At 43.5% G+C, this 23,838-nt stretch overlaps 1 protein-coding gene across 1 annotated transcript in view; it reads left to right on the top strand.

The window, feature by feature from the left end:
* The window catches only part of LOC310824055 (sprouty-related, EVH1 domain-containing protein 2-like), a gene marked incomplete at its 3' end in the record, with an annotated part of 60,029 nt that overhangs the window by 16,696 nt on the left and 19,495 nt on the right, over positions 1-23,838 (top strand). Inside the window, exons 2-3 of the mRNA XM_083696944.1 lie at positions 8,051-8,234; positions 10,949-11,117. Of these exons, the coding sequence (XP_083553070.1) occupies positions 8,051-8,234; positions 10,949-11,117 (353 nt within the window). The remainder of the gene's footprint in view (positions 1-8,050; positions 8,235-10,948; positions 11,118-23,838) is intronic.

The following is a 23,838-nucleotide window of genomic DNA, read 5'->3' as shown; positions in this document are numbered from 1 at the left end:
TCATCCTGAATGTCTCCAAGACAAAGGAGCTGATTGTGGACTTCAGGATAGCACATCATCCAAGGACTTACACGCCGCTGGACATCGGTGGGACTGCTGTGGACAGGGTGAGCAGTTTTAAATACCTGGGAGTCCACATCACAGAAGACCTGACCTGGACTACCCACATCAGTACACTGGTGGGAAAGGCAAGGCAACGCCTGTTCCATCTCAGGCAGCTGAGGAAATTCAAAGTTTCCCAGAGGATTCTTCAGTCCTTCTACTCTGGAGCTGTGGAGAGCATCCTGGCTGGCAACATCACCGTCTGGTATGGTAACAGGACAGGCGAGCTCTGCAAAGGGTGGTACGCCTGGCAGAAAAGACCATGAGAGCTCCAACCCCCCCCTCTCCATGTCCTGTACACCAGGAGGTGTAGGACCAGAGCCTACAGGATAATGAAGGACCCTCACCACCCGAAAAACGGACTGTTCCAGCTGCTGCGGTCAGGCAAACGCCTTCGCTGTCATGCAGCAAGAACGGAGAGACTAAGACTGAGTTTCTTCCCCCATGCCATCAGGATCATCAACGATGACCCCACCAGTGCCCCCCTCAAGTCACTCACACACTCATTGACATCATAACACATATGCACACACATAATCATCCATTGCAGACTCATCCTCCACTGTAATTATCTGTACTGTTAACCTGTCATTGCCACTGTATATTGCCATTCCATTGCGTACATTGCTTCACCGCTGTTTATACTGCTGTGGGGGGACATGCAGCGTTCGGCCTGTAGAGGGAGCTACAGGACCGTGGCCGGGGTTGTGTCGGCGAGACTTTTGTTGCACACCTGCTGCGAATTAAGTCTCGCCGGCGAATGTTTAAGATGGGTGTGCTTCTGCCATTTCAGTAAGGGAGCTAAGCTGGAGAAGCAGGCGGGAGAGCAGAGGAGAGCCGAGCCGAGCCGAGCACAGGACCGAAGGGAAAAAGGAAAGACTTTGAACGAGGCTGGAAAGCCGAGCCGTGCCAGCGGACCCCTTGTAAAAATAAACGGGAGAAAATCCCTTACCGCTATACTGCGTCTGCCTCTGTGTACAACCGGACATTGTTACAACTGCTTATATTGTTTATACTGATGATATTTTTTTGTACTTCTATTTTTTAATTCTATTTTAAAACTTATTGTTGCACTACTCTGTGGCACTGTCACTTTTGCATTTCACTGTATACTTTTATGCACGTGACAAATAAAGAATCTTGAATCTTGAAAGGCCTGATTGGTGAAGTGCTGCAGAGATGGTTGTCCTTCTGGAAGGTTGTCCCATCTCCACAGAGAAACTCTGGAGTTCTTTCAGAGTGACCATTGGGTTCTTGGTCACCTCCCTGATGATGGCCCTTCTCCCCCTTATTGCTCAGTTTGGCTGGGCGGCCAGCTCTAGGAAGAGTGTTGATGGTTCTTCCATTTAAGAATGATGGAGGCTACTGTGTTCTTGGCGACCTTCAATACTGCAGACATTTTGTACCCTTCCCCGGATCTGTGCCTTGACACAATCCTGTCTTGGAAGTCTATGGACAATTCCTTCGACCTCATGGCCTGGTTTTTGCTCTGACATGCACTGTCAACTGTGGGACCTTATATAGACAGGTGTGTGCCATTCCAAATCATGTCCAATCAATTGAATTTACCACAGGTGGACTCCAATCAAGCCATAGAAACATCTCCCAGATGATCAATGGAAACAGGATGCACCTGAACTCAATTTCGAGTGTCATAGCAAAGGGTCTGAACACTTATGTGAAGGTGAAATTGTTGCTAATTTATTAAAAATAAAAAACTGAAATAAGTTTTTTATTTTTAATAAATTAGCAACAATTTCTAAACCAGTTTTTGCTTTGTCATTAATGGGGTATTGTGTGTAGATTGATGAGGAAAAAAATAAATTGAATCCATTTTAGAATAAGGCTGGAACATAACAAAATGTGGAAAACGTGAAGGGGTCTGAATACTTTCCGAATGCACTGTATGTTCTTTATTCTAATCTCGTCCAGTCCTTCTCTCTCTCTTCAATTATTCTCAGTTTTTTACCACTTCTTCAAAGGGTAAAGAGAGAGTGACCACTAAGGGTCAAGATGGGTACCCCTAGGAGGTAAGCCTAGTTGGTATGTGTGTGTTTTTTGAGTTTTGCGATTACATACAATGAAACAGACTGCATCCTGTTATTGTCAGAGCCCATTCATGGTTTATACCCTGAAGTCTTTCTGCCACAGAGAGAGGGTGGTGGCTCTTATGCTTGAGAATGCTGTTAACAGTCTACTTCCCACAGTTTCCCCTGCTTCAGCTTAATGTTATGCTCTGAAAGTGACCTACAAATCAGAGCATAGCATATGAAAGCCCCAATGGTTAACGACGACTCTATTCTTATATGAGTGGCAGTTGGTGTGGTTGCAGGAATTTAATTTATCGATGAGGACAATTCATCCAAAGGGGATATTTTAATACAGGGGCTAGAATAACCATTCAGATCCTTTGGTGTAATATGCACAGTGTAATCTATCTTTTTATGTTTAGCAAGGAGAGTAACACAACTTAGGTGACTATTTCAATTCTGTCTAAACTTCTAACAAGAACTAAAATACTTATTTTTGCAGATTTGTACTTTATTTAAGCTTTAAGCGTTACAGCATGGTAATGCAATCTAGCAATAAAGTAATTTAAGAAATAAAAGAAATTAAAAGGAATAAAAGAAATGAAATCTTACCCTATCTGTCCCTACTCTATCTAAGTATAAATTTAGAGAGGCTCCATCCAGCATCGGCATTTGCGCAACCACCGAATACTCTCGGTGCCTCTATCAGCCCTGCTGATTTCTCCGGAGTAGCACCGTGCCCTCAGCCGAGGGGCTTCGACGACTCATGCTTCCCAGTACAAGTGAAGTGGTCACTCAACCTCCAGCAAGCTTTTTAACCGACTCCCAACCACAGACACTTATGGACAATGCCAACTACTGAGAGGGCGAGGGCTAAGTCTCCAGGCAGCTAAGAGGAAGCCTACTCCGATACTAACAACCATCCAGGCTGGGGGCTTCCAAGTCTGAACTCTTCCCAGAGAGGACTTTGGTCGTGGATACCCCGATTGAGCTAGACCTCCTGGTCTCTTAGGGATCCGTCCTCCGTGGAGTCATATGGAAATGCCCCTTGAGATGCTCTCATCCCATTTTATACCTATTCTCCGGACCTGGACTCCTCCTAGTAGGTGGAACACTTTTCTCCTATCAGACTTCTTTCTCCTTCCCCACACCATACTTGGGCATACCTTCCCCTGTTCTGGAAAGTATCTTAGGTGGATGTTACACCATATTTGGGCACATCTTCCCCTGTTTGTACAGTGCCCTCCAGATAAGGCCCACGTCCCAAGGTCATTCACCTCTCTCTCCCTACCAAACTTGAATACAGATCAACACTTTAATCATAAAACAAACTTCAACATCAACCCCTAAACATGTTAAACACATTTCAATCGAACAACAGTTTGCAGCCAACGTCTCCTCGTCAGTCTGGAAAGGCCTTCGAGTGATCACAGACTGCAAAACCAAATCCCCCCACTCTATGGATGACCTCAGATTTGCAAATGACCTGAATGACTTCTACTCTAGATTCGACAGACAATGGAGCAGCCCTGACTCTGACCCACAAAACCAACCCTCCCCCACAGCTATCACACCTCTTCTTCCCAGCCTGGACAGAGACACTAACCTCTACAGCCCCCTCCCCCCCGTCGCACCTCTCTCCATCCAGGAGAGAGACGTCAACAAACTGTTAAAGAAACAGAACCTCCTCAAGGCAGCTGGGCCAGATGCTGTCTCCCTCTGCACACTGAAGCACTGTGCAGACCAGCTGTCTCCAGTGTTTACAGACATCTTTAAGACTTCACTGGTTGAATGCATGGTACCTGCCTGCTTCAAAACATCCACCATCATCCCAGTTCCCAAAAAGAGGATCACAGGCCTTAATGACTACAGACCAGTCGCCCTGACCTCTGTGTTAATGAAGACCTTGCTCACCCACCTCAAGGCCATCACCAATCCCCTCCTTGACCCACTGCAGTTTGCCTATAGAGCCAACAGGTCTGTAGACGACGCTGTCAACATGGGACTTCACTTCATCCTCCAGCACCTAGACTCCCCCGGCACCTACGCCAGGATCCTGTTTGTGGACTTCAGCTCTGCATTTAACACTATCGCCCCAGCTCTCCTCCAGGACAAGCTATCCCAGCTGAGCGTGCGTGAGCCCACCTGCAGGTGGATCACTGACTTCCTGACAGACAGGAAGCAGCAGGTACGGCTGGGCAAGCTTGTCTCGGAGCCCCGGACCATCAGCACCGGAGCCCCACAAGGCTGTGTGCTCTCTACTCTACTCTTCTCCCTCTACACCAACAGCTGCACCTCTAGCCACCCTTCTGTCAAACTCCTGAAGTTCGCGGATGACACAACCCTCATTGATCTCCAATGGTGATGAGGCCTACAGAGAGGAAGTTGACAGCCTGGCTTCCTGGTGCAGCCAGAACTACTTGAAGCTGAACGCCCTAAAAACTGTAGAGATGGTAGTAGACTTCAGGAGAAGCCCAGCCCCAACCGCCCCCCTCATCATGTGTGACTCCCCAGTTAACATGGTGGAGTCATTCAGATTTCTGGGGACAATAATTTCAAAGGACCCCAGGTGGGCGGAGAACATCACCTCCACCATCAAGAAGGCCCAGTAGAGGATGTTCTTCCTGCGGCAGCTGAAGAAATTCAACATGCCGCAGGAAGTGATGGTCGAGTTCTACACGGCCATCATTGAATCCATCCTCAGCTCATCAATCACCGTCTGGTTCGCTGCCTCCACTGCCAAGGACAACGGCAGACTGCAGCGGATCATTCGGTCAGCTGAGAAGGTCATCGGCTGCAACCTGCCATCTCTCCTGGACCTGTTCCACTCCAGGACCAGTAAGAGAGCAGGAAAGATCATCGCGGATCCTTCCCATCCTGGTCACAACCTCTTCCAGAGACTTCCATCCGGCAAAAGGTTCCGGTCAATCAAGACTAAAACCTCGCGCCACCTGAACAGTTTCTTCCCCATGGCAGTGGGGCTCACAACCAAGCCCCCTGCCTCTCACTGACTCTGGGACTTTCCACCCTGTCACACAAACAATGCACTGACAGTGTAATTTATAATTATTTAAAATCATTCTAATTTATAGTGTACATGCCCCACAACCATTTTACAGCCTCTAGCCTCATTGCCATTTAGTCTCACACAGCCTACAAGATGTATTGTTCTGCTGCTCTTTTTTGTAAATTTGTTTTTGCTATTTTGTTAATACTTTGCTATTTTGTAAATTTCTTGTCAATATTTGCTATTTATGTCCATGCACCAACCTCATCAAGTCAATTTCCTGTATGTGCAAATATACTTAGCCAAATAAAATAATTCTGATTCTGATCATTAGTCAATCTTGAATCGCTCTGTTAGGTACTCAACTTCAAACATTAAACATGTTAAACACATTTCCACATTAATCATTCTGTTAGGTACATTTGCAACATTAAATGTATTAAACCATGTACTATTGGTTATATTTGAATGGTTACATTTGCTGTTACTTTATTAGCTACATTGGAATATTTATTTTTTGATGTCATATCATTAGTTGTTTAGTATATCCTATTGATAACACTTAATTTTACTTCAGAACATTATTACTCCACACAGGCCTGTCTAGAACCAGACGTTGCAGGTCGAGGGAAGTCCATATCTTTCGAAACACTGTGCCATTGCTTACGCAGGGCACTGTATCTGTTCATTTCCCTTTGTTAATCTATAGACTGAATCTGATCCACTGAGTCCAGTCTATTCTCTAGCACCCTGACACAGCACGTAGGCTCCAATAAATATCAGGCCCACTCTCTGTGTGTGTAAGAGTGTAAGTGTGAGAGAGAGCCAGCCAGCCAGCCCCAGCCTTCACTGGTGCATATTCCATAGTCCAGTGGTTTTCTCTCTGACTGCTTCATCACATAAACTTGCTTTGCAGACCTGAGACGACTGGGTATGAAATGCAACAGCTTCAGTTTACTACTTTCACCCATTCAGTCCTATCAGATATGAAGTAGGAAGTGAGGAGAGGGAGCAAATTCCTGGAGTGGAATGTGGCTTCTGTTTGCTCTTGTGCTTTACTGTGCTTGCTTCTGGGGAGTGGCCATCACCATCACATTTGATCTTATTAAAGGGACAGTGTGAGGGTCAAATGTTCTGTGCTAACAATGGTAGTTCCCTGGCCAGTACTCCTGTGCCACCTAACCAAGCCAATGACAACCCATAATTTCCTCTCCTCATCTCTTTGTCTTTGTCCCTTTCATTCATCCTCTCTTCTTTTTTCTTCTCCTCTCCAGTGTAGGCCAAGTTATTAAACAGAAGTTATGGTTGCCATATATGGCTGGGCCCTGGGTTAATCCAAATGTCATCTACGTCACTAGAATGCAGACAACGAGCACATCAGTCACTTTCGTCTCATGACGCCGCACACCCAGCTGGTCGCAAGGAATGATCCTTGCGACTAGCTGGGTGTGCGGCGTCACGAGACAAACGTGACGTATGTGCTTGTTGGCTGCATTCGAGTGCTGTGTATGATGTTGTGCATTCTAGGCTGATACTTTACAGGCTGAAATTTAAGACAAAAAACCATGCCCCTCCGGTTGCATTGTATTAGTAGCTAAGAGAAAATGTGTGGAAAGGAGGACATATCTGATATACACTCCCCGGCCACTTTATTAGGTACACCTTGCTAGTACTGGGTTGGACCCCCTTTTGCCTTCAGAACTGCCTTAATTCTTTGTGGTATAGATTCAACAAGGTGCTGGAAACATTCCTCAGAGATTCTGGTCCATATTGACATGATAGCATCACGCAGTTGCTGCAGATTTGTCGGCTGCACATCCATGATGCGAATCTCCCGTTCCACCACATCCCAAAGGTGCTCTATTGGATTGAAATCTGGTGACTGTGGAGGCCATTGGAGTACAGTGAACTCATTGTCATGTTCAAGAAACCAGTTTGAGATGATGTGAGCTTTGTGACATGGCGCGTTATCCTGCTGGAAGTAGCCATCAGAAGATGGGTACATTGTGGTCATAAAGGAATGGCAACAATACTCAGGTAGGCTGTGGCGTTTAAACGATGCTCAATTGGTACTAAGGGGCCCAAAGTGTGCCAAGAAAATATCCCCCACACCATTACACCACCACCACCAGCCTGAACCGTTGATACGAGGCAGGATGGATCCATGCTTTCATGTTGTTTACACCAAATTCTGACCCTACCATCTGAATGTCGCAGCAGAAATTGAGACTCATCAGACCAGGCAACGTTTTTCTTCTATTGTCCAATTTTGGTGAGCCTGTGCGAATTGTAGCCTCAGTTTCCTGTTCTTAGCTGACAGGAGTGGCACCCGGTGTGGTCTTCTGCTGCTGTAGCCCATCTGCTTCAAGGTTCGACGTGTTGTGCGTTCAGAGATGGTCTTCTGCAAACCTTGGTTGTAACGAATGGTTATTTGAGTTACTGTTGCCTTTCTATCATCTCGAACCAGTCTGGCCATTCTCCTCTGACATCTGGCATCAACAAGGCATTTTCGCCCAGAGAACTGCCGCTCACTGGATATTTTCTCTTTTTTGGACCATTCTCTGTAAACCCTAGAGATGGTTGTGCGTGAAAATCCCAATAGATCAGCAGTTTCTGAAATACTCAGACCAGCCCGTCTGGCACCAACAACCATGCCACATTCAAAGTCACTTAAATCACCTTTCTTCCCCATTCTGATGCTCGGTTTGAACTTCAGCAGGTCGTCTTGACCATGTCTACATGCCTAAATGCATTGAATTGCTGCCATGTGATTGGCTGATTAGATATTTGCGTTAAAGAAGCAGTTGAACAGGTGTACCTAATAAAGTGGCCGGTGAGTGTATGTATCTGCCCAGAATGTTCACATCCTACAAGGAAACAATACTGTCAATGTCTCTCTCTCTCTCTGCAGTGACAGCTACATTGTGCGCGTGAAAGCGGTGGTGATGACACGGGACGACTCCAGTGGAGGCTGGCTGGCCCAGGATGGGGGGGCTCTTAGCAGGGTGGGGGTCTGCAGGGTCCTGCCCCCGGAGCTCACCCTCACTGGCCGCAGTAACTTCCTCATCCATGGAGAACGACTATGGGACAAACAGGTAGACCACCTCAATAGCTCCAAACAATAGAAACCAGAGCCAAATGTTCTTCAGCCAAGCTTGAACAAAAGCGAAGGGAGAAAGGTGTTTTGGGTGGTATGGTATCAAAAAGGCGTTTTACTCCAAACCGTAGCCTTATAAAGCTCACCTAAGAGGAAATGCACAGCCACAACTTGCTTCAAAACAACAAAATGAAGTCGATTTTAGTTCCATGTGGTGGCCCTCTGTCAGGGACTGGGATCCAGCTAATGCAATATTCCTGGAGAAAGTACAGTGCCCTGCGTAAGTAATGGGACAGTGAAGCATTTTTCTTCTTTTGGCTCTACACTCTAAATGTTTGGATTTTAAATCAAACACTTACAATTCGGTTAAAGTAGAGATTCTCAGCTTTTGTTTGATGGAATTTGTGTACATATTGGTTTCACCATTCAGAAATAACAACACTTTTTATGCATCATCCCCCTATTTTAGGGTACCCGAAAGTAATGGGACAATTGGCTTGACAGGTATTTCTGGTAAGTCAGGTGTGTTCCGTCACATCATTTGTGCAGGCATAAAGAGAGCTGTCAATATCTAGTATTGATTCTAGGCTTTGCATTTGCCTTTGGAGTTTGCCATTGGTGTCTGTCAACATGAGGACCAAAGTGGTGTCAATGAAAGTCAAGGAAGCCATTATTAGGCTGAACAAATCAGAAACATAGCCAAAACCTTAGTCTTGCCAAAATCAACAGTTTGGAAGAAAAGAAAAAAACACTGGTGAGCTCAGTAATCGCAAACGGGCTGGTAGGCCAAGGAAGACTTCCACAGTGGATGACTGAAGAATGCTCACCATAATTAAGAAAAAAATCAAAACAACTGTCCCACAGATCAGGAACACTCTCCAGGAGGTAGGCGTGAATGTGTCAGAGACTACCATCCACAGAATACGTCACCAGCCAAACTACAGACGCTTCACTGCAAGGTGCAAACCACTGGTTATCCTCAAAAAGGATGGTCAGGTTACAGTTTGCTAAAAACTACATAAAAAGCCTGCAGAGGTCTGGAAAAAGGTATTGTGGGCAGATAAGATGAATATTAATAGTATCATGGACCAGAGTGATTGCAAGAGGAAAGTTTGGAGAAAAGCCCAAGATTTACAGCATACCACCTCATCTGTGAAACATAGTGCAAGGGGGTGTTCGGTTTGGGCATGTATAGCTAGCACTAGAATTTGCTAACTTGTTTTAATTGATGATTGTAACTGCTGACGGTTAAGGGGGAAATATCATTTTGCCCCCCTTCCTTGAGATCCCTTCCCCCGATGGGCCAAATGACTTATCTCTCTGTGATGTTTACAATGTGTTGATGCTGAGGTGTCATATGACTAGGATGGAGCAGATCAGATTATTTCTCTTTGTCTTGGTGTGTGGTCTCAGCTGAACCTGTGAGTACTGTAAAAGTGAGCATGTGGTCATCTCTCTCTCTAACTATCTGTAACAAGTTCCGTGACACAGAGGCGGAGTCGAGGTTCTGTGGTCTGGGAAATCCCGTTTATTTTATAAAATGTTCGTAATACTTTTGTATTCATCAAGTTCGTAAAACCACAACACTCGGCGACTTTCCAGTCGCCCTCCTTCTTCCTCGAACGCAGAGGCACACACATCTTAAACCATCTAGTCAACGAGGCTTCATTTGCAACAGGTGTGCAACGGAGCCTCGCTGACGTCACCCTGGCCACGGTCCTGTAGCTCCCTCTACAGGCCGAACGCTGCATGTCCCCCCACACTATCATTTACATGAGGGTAGAATTTGTCTATGGTGTATTGAATTGTATAAGTTTACAGTATTATTAAAGCCTCATTTGATTCATTTTAACGTGACCGTTCTTGCACTAATCAGCGCAAACTCAACAATTCTTTGCACATAGTGTTAATTAAATTACTTGGAGTCAGATTATTCATATTAAGTTATGCTTTGCTATTAACAATACATAGGCAGATTTCCTTGCCAAACCTCCGTTTGCAAGCGTCTCCAGTGCAAGCAAATCCCTCCAAATTCATTGGATGGCAGTTCATCATACAGTAAGACAATGACCCAAAACATACTGCCATAGCAACTAGGGAGTTTTTCAGGGCCAAAAAGTGGAAAGGTCTTGGCTGGCCAAGTCAATCTTCAGATTGAAATCCAATTGAACATGCATTGAATTTCCTGATGGAAAGATTTTAGGCAAAAAGACCTCAAAACAAACAACTGAAGATGGCTGCAGTACAGGCCTGGCAGAACATCACCAGAGAAGGTGCCCAGTGTCTGTCAATGGGTCGCAGACTTCAGGCAGTTATTGCATGCTAAGGATTGTCGACCAAATACTAAACATGAGTGCTTAATTTGGACATTTGATAAGTCTGTCCCATTACGTTTGGGTACCATAAAATAGGGGGACGATGCATAAAGTGTTGTAATTTCTGAATGGTGAAACCAATATGTACACAAATACCATCAAATAAAAGCTGAGGGGGCTCTACTTTAACCTCATAGTAATTGTTTGAAATCCAAACTCTTGGAGTGTAGAGACAAAAAAAAAAAAATGCTTCACTGTCCCATTCCTTACGCAGGGTACTGTATACCTGGTTAAAACATATTTTTGTCCCCTTCTAACCCATGTAGCACAAACTCTACAACCCTAAACTCTAACGTCATCAGTTTTGATTGCCTCCCCCCCTGCTTGTGATTGACAGGTGATCCTGGAGTGTCACCTGAGGAAGGACCTGGTCTACACCAAGCCCACGCCCACCTTTCACCACTGGAGGGTGGAGGACAGGAAGTTTGGCCTGACTTTCCAGAGTCCTGTCGACGCCCGCGCCTTTGACAGGGCTGTACGGAAAGCAATTGAGGACATGACAGAAGGTGAATTGAATTGAATTAAATATGGTTTATGGGTATGGAAAGTGCTTTAGTTGCAGCCCAATTACTGTGTTTGTAGTTCCCAGTCCTAATACCAGGTATTCTCTTGGTATGTATTGTAGAGCCTAACAGGTTCGCAGTTACAATATGAAGGGTTGGCAAGGAAATGTGGCTATGTATTGTTAATAACAAAAGCATATCTTAATATTAATAATTGTAATTTAATTAACACTGTGCAAATAATCGTTGAGTTTTGGTTGATTAGAGCAAGAATGGTCACGTGACAATAAATCAAATGAGGCTTTAATAACACTGTAAACATATACAGTTGTGGTCAGAAGTTTACATACACTTGTAAAGAACATGTCATGGCAGGCTTGAGTTTCCAATAATTTCGACAACTCTTATTTTTCTGTGATGGATTGATTGGAGCACATACTTCTTGGTTTGGTTCTTTTATGAATTTATTATGGGTCTTCTGAAAATGTGACAAAATCTGCTGGGTCAAAAATATACATACAGCACCTTGAATTATCAATTTTGGTGATGTAGAAAGTTGTGTCAATCAAATTTGCTTTGTGGCATGGCCTCTTAACTTCTTATGAGTGATTATGATTGACTACAGCTGGTGACTTATTTCAGCCCATTTAAATAGGGCTCGTTTGATACACTCATTACACACCAAAAACACTACAATGGGAAAGTCTAAGGAGCTCAGCACGGATCTGAAAAAGCGCATCATTGACTTGAACAAGTCAGGAAAGTCACTTGGAGCCATTTCAAAGCAGCTACAGGTCCCAAGATCAACTGTGCAATGTTATGGAAATCTTTCAGTGAACAACAATAAACGATGTTTGGTCTCAGTTGAGAGTTTTAATGCATATAGAAAGTATTATACAACGTTGGTCAGCTGGATCAGCATTCCTTCACCAACAGTGTGGATTCAGATACTGATGCTGTGAATGAGGAGAAGACCATCCTTAACTCCAATGCTCATACGTCATAGGTCTAGGGGTAAACATATCTTGCACCTGTTTGCTGATCAAGAAGCTGGGAAAGAAGCGTAGGCGTTGTGAGCCACTATCTCAAACCTCAGCCTGCAGTGAGGAGTGTTCCAAGGTCACATAACATCTTTGATACAAGAGAAGGAGCAGTCACAGAAAGGTCAATACATTTCATATAAAACTAAAACTAAATAGTACAAATATATTTTTTGCCATTACAGCAAACAATTGTTTCTAAGTATAAAATGCATGGCACAGTTGTGTCACTGCCACGATCATGAAGAAAACACAAGCTTATCACCTGCTGCTGAGAGAAAATTGGTCAGGATGGTCAAGAGTCAACCAAGAACCACCAAAAAGCAGGTCTGCCATGAATTAGAAGCTGCTGGAACACAGGTGTCAGTGTCCACAGTCAAGCGTGTTTTACATCGCCATGGGCTGAGAGGCTGCCGTGCAAGAAGGAAGCCGTTGCTCCAGAAGCGGCACCTTAAGGCTCGACTGAAGTTTGCTGCTGATCACATGGACAAAGAAAAGGCCTTCTGGAGGAAAGTTCTGTGGTCAGATGAAACAAAAATTGAGCTATTTGGCCACAATAACCAGAAATATGTTTGGAGGACAGAAGGTGAGGCCTTACACCCCAAGAACACCATACCTACCGTCAAGCATGGTGGTGGTAGTATTATGCTCTGGGCCTGTTTTGCTGCCAGTGGAACTGGTGCTTTACAGAAAGTAAATGGAATAACGAAGAAGGAGGATTACCTCCAAATTCTTCAGGAAAACCTAAAATTATCAGCCAGAAGGTTGGGTCTTGGACATAGTTGGGTGTTCTAACAGGACAATGACCCCAAACACACATCAAACGTGGTAAAGGAATGGCTAAATCAGGCTAGAATTAAGGTCTTAGAATGGCCTTCACAAAGTCCTGACTTAAACCCCATCGAGAACATGTGGAGTGTGCTGAAGAAACAAGTCCGTGTCAGAAAGCCAACGAATTTAGTTGAACTGCACCGATTCTGTCAAGAGGAGTGGTCAAAGATTCAACCAGAAGCTTGTGGATGGCTACCAAAAGCGTCTAATTGAGGTGAAAATGGCCACGGGACATTTAACCAAATATTAGCATTGCTGTATGTATATTTTTGACCCAGCAGATTTTGTCACATTTTCAGAAGATCCATAATAAATTGATAAAAGAACCAAACTTCATGAATGTTTTTTGTGACAAAGAAGTATATGCTCCAATCAATCCATCACAGAAAAATAAGAGTTGTAGAAATGATTGGAAACTCAAGACTGCCATGACATACATGTTTACAAGTGTATGTAAACTTCTGACCACAACTGTACAACTATTACAAGGCAAATACATCATAGAGAAATGTTAAATTCTACCCTCATGGTAAATGGACATAACAAAGACCTGTTTACTGTACTCACAGACAACAGGATATGTTCACCATTCTGTTTTATACAGTCTTCCAACCATAGTATTCAAATTAAGAGCTGTTAATCAGACGTCATGTTATCAGTATCAGCACTGTCTTTGACATGCAAATGTCCCTTGGAAAACAACTTTCTGCAAACAAGCTACACGTCACAGGCAAAACACACACACACCGACACACATAATCCTTACAACTCATGGAAAAATATGAATACTATCAAGTCATCAGGACAGATATAAAGGGTAAGCAGAGGAAACAGATGTCTAAAAAACATATAAAATGCAGAATCAGATTACATTTTAATAATAGCAGATTTAACTTTCCCATAGGAAAAAATAAACATGTTAAAATTAGCTACCCCCTTCTTGAGAGAAAGAGATCACCTTGCAAACAAAAATAAAGTTTAATAAGAGTTTGGACAGCTAATCTGCTGTTGTAATAAGATACCAAATCAGCCATACGTGACTGCAACCATTTAAATGTTTTATCATCAGTAATGATTTGCGGTGGGAAATGTACGAATTAAAACAATGCTGAATGAACAATGTTGTCGACTATTTTCCAGGTTGTTGGACTAGCAGCACACAAACCAACACAGTACATACCTTCCCTTCCCTATGTTCAAACGAATGGTTTGATGGAGAAGTAAGGTTAAAAGGTTTGATGGTAAACAGTCAACACTTTTACACCCTGAAAAACTCCCTAGTTGCAATGGCAGTATGTTTTGGGTCATTGTTTTATGTAGCGCCATCCAATGAATTTGGAGGCATTTGCTTGTACTCGAGCAGACAAGATGTTTCTGTACACTTCAGAATGCATTCTGCTGCTGCTGTCAGCAGTTACAATCATCAATTAAGACAAGTTAGCAAGTTCTAGTGGCAGCTATACATGCCCAAACCTAACACCCCCTGCACCATGTTTCACAGATGATGTGGTATGCTGTAAATCTTGGGCTTTTCTCCAAATTTTCCTCTTGCAATCACTCTGGTCCATGATACTATTAATGATATCTGTCCACAATCCCTTTTTCCAGACCTCTGCAGGCTTTTTAGCAAACTGTAACCTGACCATCCTTTTTGAGGATAACTAGTGGTTTGCACCTTGCAGTGAAGCATCTGTAGTTTGGCAGGTGACGTATTCTGCAGATGGTAGTCTCTGACACATTCACACCTACCTCCTGGATAGTGTTCCTGATCTGTGGGACAGTTGTTTTGGGGGTTTTCCTTAATTATGGTGAGCATTCTTCGGTCATCCACTGTGGAAGTCTTCCTTGGCCTACCAGCCCGTTTGCGATTACTGCTTTTTTTTCTTTTTAATGATGATCCAAACTTGATTATATGGAACACACAGGACTTACCAGAAACACCTGTCAAGCCAATTGTCCTATTACTTTTGGGAACTCTAAAATAGGGGGACTATGTATAAACAGTGTTGCAATTTCCGAATGGTGAAACCAATATGTACACAAATACCCTCAAGTAAAAGCTGAGAATCTCTCCTTTTACCTCATAGTAATTGTTTCATTTCATATCTAAACATTTGGAGTGGAGAGCTAAAAAAAGAAAAAATGCTTCACTGTCCCATTACTTATGCAGGGCGCTGTACTTCCTCTAGGAATATTGCTTTATCTGGATCCCTGTCCCTGACAGAGGGCCACCACATGGAACTGGAGGCTTGGCGTCGTAACCTTCAAAGTACCAAAAGAAGATTATACATGAAAAGTGCAAAAATGTAGTTCTGTACATATGTAGAGAAGGTTTGAGATAAACAACATGGATATGTCCTGTGAATAGTACAATTAAGACTTTAGCTGAAATCAGCATTCAAAAAGCTGCATTCGAAACTGAGTTGTTTGTTGTTTAGTTACATACATATACACTCACTGAACACTTTATTAGGAACACTATACTAATACTGGGTAGGGCCTCCCTTTGCTCTCAAAACAGCCTCAATTCTCCGTGGCATTGATTCCACAAGATGTTGGAAACATTCCTTTGAAATTCTGGTCCATGATGACATGATTGCATCACGCAATTCTTGCAGATTTTTCAGGTGTACTTTCAAGCTGTGAATCTCCCGTTCTACCACATCCAAAGGTGTTCTATTGGATTCAGATCCCGTGACTGGGAAAGCCACTGAAGAACACTGAACTCATTGTCATGTTCATGAAACCAGTTTGAGACAACTTTTGCTTTGTGACATGGTGCATTATCATGCTGGAAGTAGCCATTAGAAGATGGATAGATTGTGGCCATGAAGGGATGCACATAGTCAGCAACAATACTCAAATTGGCTGTGGATTTCAAGCGATGATTGATTGGTATTAACAGGCCTAAAGTGTGCCAAGAAAACATTCCCCACACCATTACACCACCTTCGAGAAGGTGTACAGGTCTTCCTAATAAAGTGTTCGGTGAGTGAATGTTTGCTAAATGGATTTGCCATGCTCATTGCAAACAGGGTCAGTTGTACTACAAATTTTATTGCAGAAATGTCGTCCTGGCTTCAACCCAGGCAGGCCATGCAAATGCTGTGTGAGGTTTAACATTAGGCCCATAACCCTGTTCACAAACCTCTGCATTTGTGGAACATCGTCAAATATAGCTGCAGTGGCACAGGGTCACCACTGGTCTGTCTCAAGCTGCAACAGAATTTAATGTCTGTGCAGGCTAGGGTTGGGCGGTATAAATGTTTTCATACCTTTTTTGTACCGTCCTCAAATTTTCCGGTATTACCGCAAACGGAAAAAAAAGAACGTCGCAGGGGGCTGGCGGGAGCCGTCTTTGCTCCATATATTTAATCTACATTGAAAAACTTAATTATTTATGTGGTGACTGCTATACCGTAAGGCATTTAGCCTAAACAATCAACTTGACATCCCGATCACAGCTTGACAAACTAAACAGCTAGCATAATATGATAGCGTAATAAGAAGCATCACGCGCTGCATTCGTAATAATATAATGTGTCTCATGTCCTATAGCCTATAGGTTGTCATTTGTCTATAAAATATTGATTTAGTTACCATTATGAGACTATGCTCTGCGAGGCCTAATTCCACTTGCTTCTTTTTGAGCTCTCTCTTTCGGGGCCAACTGTGAGAGAAGACGACGGTAATGGCACGGCAGACTCCGCTTGAGGTTGTGGCCAAAACAATTGCGCCATGGCCAATGTTCGCAGCATTGTCAGTCCTTATGGCTGAGGGTTTATTCGCATCCAAGTGCCATGTGCATCAACAATGTTGTCCGCCATGTGTTTTTCTGGGGAAAAAAGCTAGTCTGTAGGCATTTTGATAATGTAGTTTTCAGTCTGGTGTGACAAAGTGGACGGTTAACGACATGTAAGGCGTCATGTTAACTGACGACCACATATCCGTTGTCAGCGAATAGCTGAACCCAACAGCAGCACTTGATACAGACATATATCCCATCCGTGCAGCTGTTAATAGATATCGTAGTGTAGATGAGTTCCCATTCATGTTCCAGTTTCTGACCGTCATCTTTTTCATGCAAATCTTGCAAATAACCTCGTCCAAATCTGCAGGCTCTCTTTTATTTTTTTTTATTGAAATACTGCCATATAGCAACAGTGGCATTTTTTCTCCTTCTCTAACCTTAGGTGGAAGAGGTCACGTCCAACACCCTAAAAGTTACACTTGTTATTCTTTCTCCGACCACACTGGCAGTGGCGCTGTTACACATTGTGAATTGACAAACAGCGCTTAATTTGGCAGTTTGATAGATAATGGAGCAGAACTGGTACAACTGTATTTAAAAAAACGAACAAAAAAACTTGAGCATTTTCAAATCCCACAAGATACTGTATTACGGTTATACCGCCCAACCCTAGTGCAGGCATATACAAAACTCAAGGATGAGTGGACTTGATGAAAACGAAAGATCGCATAATAGATCACCTTTTAACAGGTGTCTAAAAATTTAAAATCTGTAATATGCCTCACAATATAACAAACAGGAAACAGAATATGCCCCATGTGCGGTCGAATGCCACTTCATGAAATACTCAGGGAGACCATGAAAAATATGATATATGACAGTGTCAATACACCTACACCTATAGATAAACAACTTGAATTACATTACATTTACATTTATGGCATTTAGCAGACGCCTTTATCCAAAGCGACTTACAACAAATACATTTGTTTAAGTAAGTGAATCATCTGTCCATCAGTCATCATAAGATAAAGTAATCAATGCTCAGACCTGGGGCCATAAGCAGTCACAATGCTAGAAGATTATTATTTTTTTTATTTTTTTATTAACAGGAGAGAAACTTGTACGGGGGGTAATGGGGGTGAAGAGGTCTTTAGGAGGGACTTACCAAATGCATTATGCATATTTAATAGACTGACAGTAATTGCTCTTCTGTGTTACATCAGAGGCATTGGTCTGGCTTTGAGTAACATCATCTGGAGAGCAGCAGACTGAAACGTATGGCATCCACAAATGGGTTTTAAATATTACCTGTAAATATTACCTGTTGTCTGTTAGCTTGTCAAACAGTCATCTATGTAAGTGATTGACTGGGAATATCCCACAATTCAGGGGACACAACGTTGTAGGTTTTGTGTATTCATGGATTAATCAGGGAATCCAGGATCATCAGTCTAATCTAAGTTATATCTGATTCCAATTAATACCATATGATAGATTGGCTTCCTACTTGCGTAACTAGACGAATATAATGAACCTGAGGTTTTTAATTTGGATTACTCTTACACATTATGGCCATTTACGAGAGAACCTACTCTAGAGTCTTTGAATATCTATTTAGTCGGGAATCACTATGCAAACAACTACTTTAAGTAAGGGACGTTTCCTGTCGTGCAATATGTACAGTGCATTCGTAAAGTATTCAGACCCCTTCACTTTTTCCACATTTTGTTATGTTACAGCCCTATTCTAAAATGGATTAAATTAATTTTTTCCCTCATCAATCTACACACAATACCCCATAATGACAAAGCCAAAACAGGTTTTTAGAAATGTTTGCTAATTCATTAAAAATAAAAAACTGATATCACATTTACATAAGTATTCAGACCCTTTGCTCTGACACTCGAAATTGAGCTCAGGTGCAGCTCAGCTGTTTCCATTGATCATCCTTGAGATGTTTCTACGACTTCATTGGAGTCCACCTGTGGTAAATTCAATTGAATGGACATGATTTGGAATGGCACACACAGGATTAAATTAAGAATACTATTGTCCTTGGCTGACAATATGTGCATGCCAACATTAAACATTTAACCCTGAACATATCAGACTTGAGAGTAGGGATAGAGGAAATGCCTTGTCGATGACTTACATATCGTAACATTACTCATTTCCCTTGAGCTGGTCTGAAAGGTAGGCTACTTACTGTATACAAAATTACAACATTATAAAACACAATCAAGAAAAACAAACACATTTTTCAACAAAGAGGTCCTCAAACTACCCAAGTGGCACCAGCGCAACCAACTGAAATGTTCTTTGCAGATTGTTCCAGCAATGAGGTGCACCACAACTAAAAGCGGATTCACCCAATTCGGTGGAGACCCGAGGAACCTCAAGAGTTAACCAACTCTTAGAACAAGTTAGGTAATTAATGTCCTTGAATTTCAATAATGAGGTTAGGTAAGCCGGGAGTTTATGCAGTAGGGCTTTATACACAAAAAGGGAGTAATGAAGAGATCTATGGGACAGCCAACCTTTTGATAAAGTACCTAAAGGTTTAAGAGTAGTAGCTACTGCATTTCGGTAGATGACATCACCATAATCAAGCACTGGCTTGAAGGTTGATTGCACAATCCGCTTTCTGCTGTTCAGGGAAAGGCAAGATCTATTCCTATAAAAGAAGTCCACCATTAATCTTAGCTTTTTAACAAGCTCCTCCGTACGTTTTCTGAACGTCTTTGTCAAACCAAATGCCCAGGTGTTTATAAGTGGGGACACGCTCAATTGGGGCACCACCCAAAGTACATATGCATTAAAAAAAATTAAAAAATCCATGATTTGGTAAATAACATTATATTTAGTTTTTCCAGCACCAACCTCAGCCCAACAAATGTTCTCTGTAGGACAGCGAATGCAGACTGTAGCTCAGAAAGAGCCTGGTCAATCGTGGGGGCAATCCAGGGCTGGCCCTTGCCTTTTTGGAGCCCTAGGTGAGCTGCAGCTGTACACGCTGTATACCAGAGGCCCCTCTGCACGCACGCGCCACAACATTCCTTATGTGTGCATGCCACCCTCTCATGCACACTGCATACGTCACCACCCAAACTCCTCCAACCTGCCCTCCAACGTTGCCACCTCACTATCTCATCAACCCCCCACCCCCTTCCCTCCCACACACACAAACATACAGTAATCCATTCTAATAAAAAAATTATAACAAAAACAGAAACCACACTTGCTTTAGAACAATCATTTTCTTTTATTACTTATATTACATTTCCAGCCAGCTTTTCTTAATTATTTTTTTTCCCAATTTTTCCTGTAGAAGTTGTGGTGGTGGCAACTTCTTCCGTCCTCTCTTTTCGGAAAAGTAAATTCCGATTTTATTTGATAGGGTCCTCTGCTTACAAACTCTGTTCTCACCTTATCAGACAGGGCTGGCCAATCAGCAGGATCGATAGGTGCTGCTTTAGTGGACATACTTTCTACTTTCTTCGGTTGGAGGTAGTGTTGTACGTAAACATGTGGCTGTTATGATTGGTGTCCTTTCACAAAGTCAAACATAGATGCATATAGTTATATATCCATTGTGTATGTTGCTTAGACATGTAACTTATATATTGGTAATAAAAGTGCTACTGCATTGTACAATTGACTGGACTCGGTGCAGGCTGTGATGCAGATTGGAGGGTCTGTACCTTGACTCCAATCCCCAGTAGCAGGGTCCCCGGGTTGTGCATTGGTGGGCTGTCCCAGTTATTTCGGAAGTCCACCTGGACAGTTATGTAACAGATACAAGCATACATGCATATATACACTCACCGGCCACTTTATTAGGTACACCTTGCTAGTACCGGGTTTACTTGCAGTTTATTTGCTAGTAAAACCCTTTTGCCTTCAGAACTGCCTTAATTCTTTGTGACATAGATTCAACAAGGTGCTGGAAACATTCCTCAGAGATTTTGGTCCATATTGACATGATAGCATCACGCAGTTGCTGCAGATTTGTCGGTTGCACATCCATGATGCGAATCTCCCGTTCCACCACATCCCAAAGGTGCTCTATTGGATTGAGATCTGGTGACTGTGGAGGCCATTGGAGTACAGTGAGCTCATTGTCATGTTCAAGAAACCAGTTTGAGATGATGTGAGCTTTGTGACATGGCGCGTTATCCTGCTGGAAGTAGCCATCAGAAGATGGGTACACTGTGGTCATAAAGGAATGGCAACAATACTCAGGTAGGCTGTGGCGTTTAAACGATGCTCAATTGGTACTAAGGGGCCCAAAGTGTGCCAAGAAAATATCCCCCACACCATTAGATATTTGCGTTAATGAGCAGTTGAACAGGTGTACCTAATAAAGTGGCTGGTGAGTGTATATGCAGTAGATTTATGTTGGTCCCAATCTGCAATAATACTGAGCAGCCTGACTAGTCATTATGATGAAAGCAGCTGCAAAGCACCCCCCAACCTTTATTTTTCTTAAAACATAAAAATTCTAATCTGGGGGCACCCAACAAAAAATACAAAATCCTCTTCTTGGCTTGGCACCTCCTGTAGATGATGGTGCCTTAGGCAACTGGCGATACGGCCTATGCAGCCTATGCTTCGGGCCAGCCCTGGGGCAATCACATATACAACAGTGTCATCGGCATATAGATGCAGATTACAATTATTTACAGATAATCCAATATTGTTGATGTAAAAAGAACCAGACCAAGAATCGATTCTTGTGGAACACCCTTTGTTATGTCTGGAAAAACTGATTTAACACCATCAGTTACGACATACTGCGTTCTGTCCGTTAAATAGAGAGAGGGGGGGTCGAGCAGGGGGGCCATGAGGGGGTAGCTGTTGTCTAGGGGAGGGTTGGCAGGAAGAGAGGTCCTGGCTAGACTGGTGTGGCATTAGACTCCTGGGAGGCTTGGTGGCAACGGTAGGAGTTTGGGATGCTGCTGGGGCCAGGACCGCTGTTGTCCGGGTGGGAGAGGAATCCAAAAACATTGTGTTGCTACTACTAAAGTTATACGGTTTTTTGTGAGTGGTTCCCTAGAAATCCAAATTGTCCAAATGCTTTTACAACCATAGAAATGTGCAAAGAACATTATAAAATCAATAAAACCTATCAATCCACCCAACTGTAGAAAATGTTGGTAATTAAAAAAAATCTAATAGAAAAAAAATATATACAAGAAAGCACACTAATATGAACAATGATAATAATACAAAATATAACTATTTACAAAGTCTGTGCAAAAAATGATAAAATCCTCTATTCCTCTGAATCCTCTTCATTGCCCTTCAGTGTTGGTTTTTGTCCTCTATTCAAATCAACCATTCAGCCTGTGCCAGTCTCTGTAGCAGTTCCTCTCTGGTGTTAAACACAATGCCACTTGACTGTCTCGCACATGACCGCTGTCTTCACCATCTTCTTGTCAGGCTCAGGCAACTTACAATACACACATTTGCGCCTGCCTTTCATCCCCTTCTGACCACTTGGGAGATTCATGCCTGCCATTATATAAATGGTTGTGTGGGCAGCAGTGGGCATAGGTGTAGGATATCCAGGGGTGGAAGAGCCAGGAGTGGAGTGCCCAGAGGTGGGGGACACGGGTGGTGGGCCGAGGGGTGGAGGATCCAGGAGCGGAGGGCCGAGAGGTGGGCTGAGGGGTGGAGGGTCCCTCTGCTCCCCTGTCTGCCAGTTCCTCAATTCTCTCTCGCAGAAGGCCAACTGTGTCAGAGGTACCTGTCCCCTGGCTTTGGCCAATTGCTGTTGCAGAATGAAGGCATTCACAACAGCAATATCCACAAAGTGATTAAAAAAAAAAAAGTCTTGTACAGTAAAAATAAACAACCACTTTTTGTGGAGGATGTTGTAATACCCTATAAGGGCGGACACGTCAACACCCCCCCATGTTGCGGTTGTAGTCTTTTACAGCTGCAGGAATGGGGATGTTTTTCCAACTCCAAACCTTGAGCATCTTTCACCCTCCTGCTGACATGATCTCCACTGTAAGCTTGGTGGATAGATGTGCACATCACCACTTCCCTTGTGTCCATCCACTTCACAAACAGGAGCTCTCCGTCCCTGTACCAGCGCATGGTCTCCCTTTCCGCCCTCTTTGGAATGTCATTATGTTTAGTCTTTGGAAATCCCACTCTGTTGATACGAATTGTCCAAACCTTCTTCATCTGCAGATCCCTAAAAAGGGTGGGGCTGGTGTAGAAATTGTCCACAAACAGTTTGTAACCAGACCCGAGTAGGGAACAGTCCAGCAGATCAATCACAGAGTCATAGCTTAGACCCTTCCCTGTGTGTGCAGCAGCTTTCCCCTCATACACAAAGAAGTTGTAGGTATTGGCAGAAGCTGAGTCAGTCAAGACAAAAAGCTTGTAACCCCATTTGGTAGGCTTGGCCCGCATGTACTGCTTCAAGCCAATCCTTGCCTTTGAGGCTACCATGCGTTCGTCTATAGAGAGGTTTTGTGAGTGGTGAAAGTAGGTCTTACAGGCTAGCACAATGTACAGGGGCTTGATGCGGAAAAGACGGTCATAGCCTGCAGTCCCTTTCTTTCTGTCGTTCTCCACACCCTCCTCGGGATCACTCAGGTGAATGCACCAAGAAATGTGCTGGGAACGATAGCCTGCCATGATAGAGGCAGGGAATTGTAAGTTGTACAGCCTCCGATTGGTCCAATAATCCGGGATTGTCTTCAGCTTTACTATCCCCATGTACAGGACCATAGCCAGAAACGAATACAAGCTGCTTGTTGTAATGGGTTTCCACTTGTGCTTTTTCCCCAGGCGCTGCCTCTTGTCCGCATTCTTATTGGTGTTAGTGACAATTGTGTCAAACACAGAGGTAGTGAAAAACAACTGGAAAAGCTCAAGGGGGGTGTAGCTCTGGGTCGAGTCTAGCTGTGGTCCTGGTTCCTGCTTGGGTTTGAACCTGGGCTGGGTGGGAAGGGCATCTTGCTCCAAAACCCCCTGCCACTTCTCCTCTGGCTCCTCAGTGGTGGTGGATGCTGCTGTTGCACTAGCCCGCCTCTTCTTTTGAGCTGGTTTGCGCTTTGCTGTAGACGGCCCAGCAGAGGGG

Source organism: Argentina silus, assembly GCF_951799395.1.
Source record: "Argentina silus genome assembly, chromosome: Y".
In the NCBI taxonomy this organism is placed as follows: Eukaryota; Metazoa; Chordata; class Actinopteri; order Argentiniformes; family Argentinidae; genus Argentina; species Argentina silus.
This window is presented reverse-complemented; position numbering and strand designations above follow the sequence as displayed.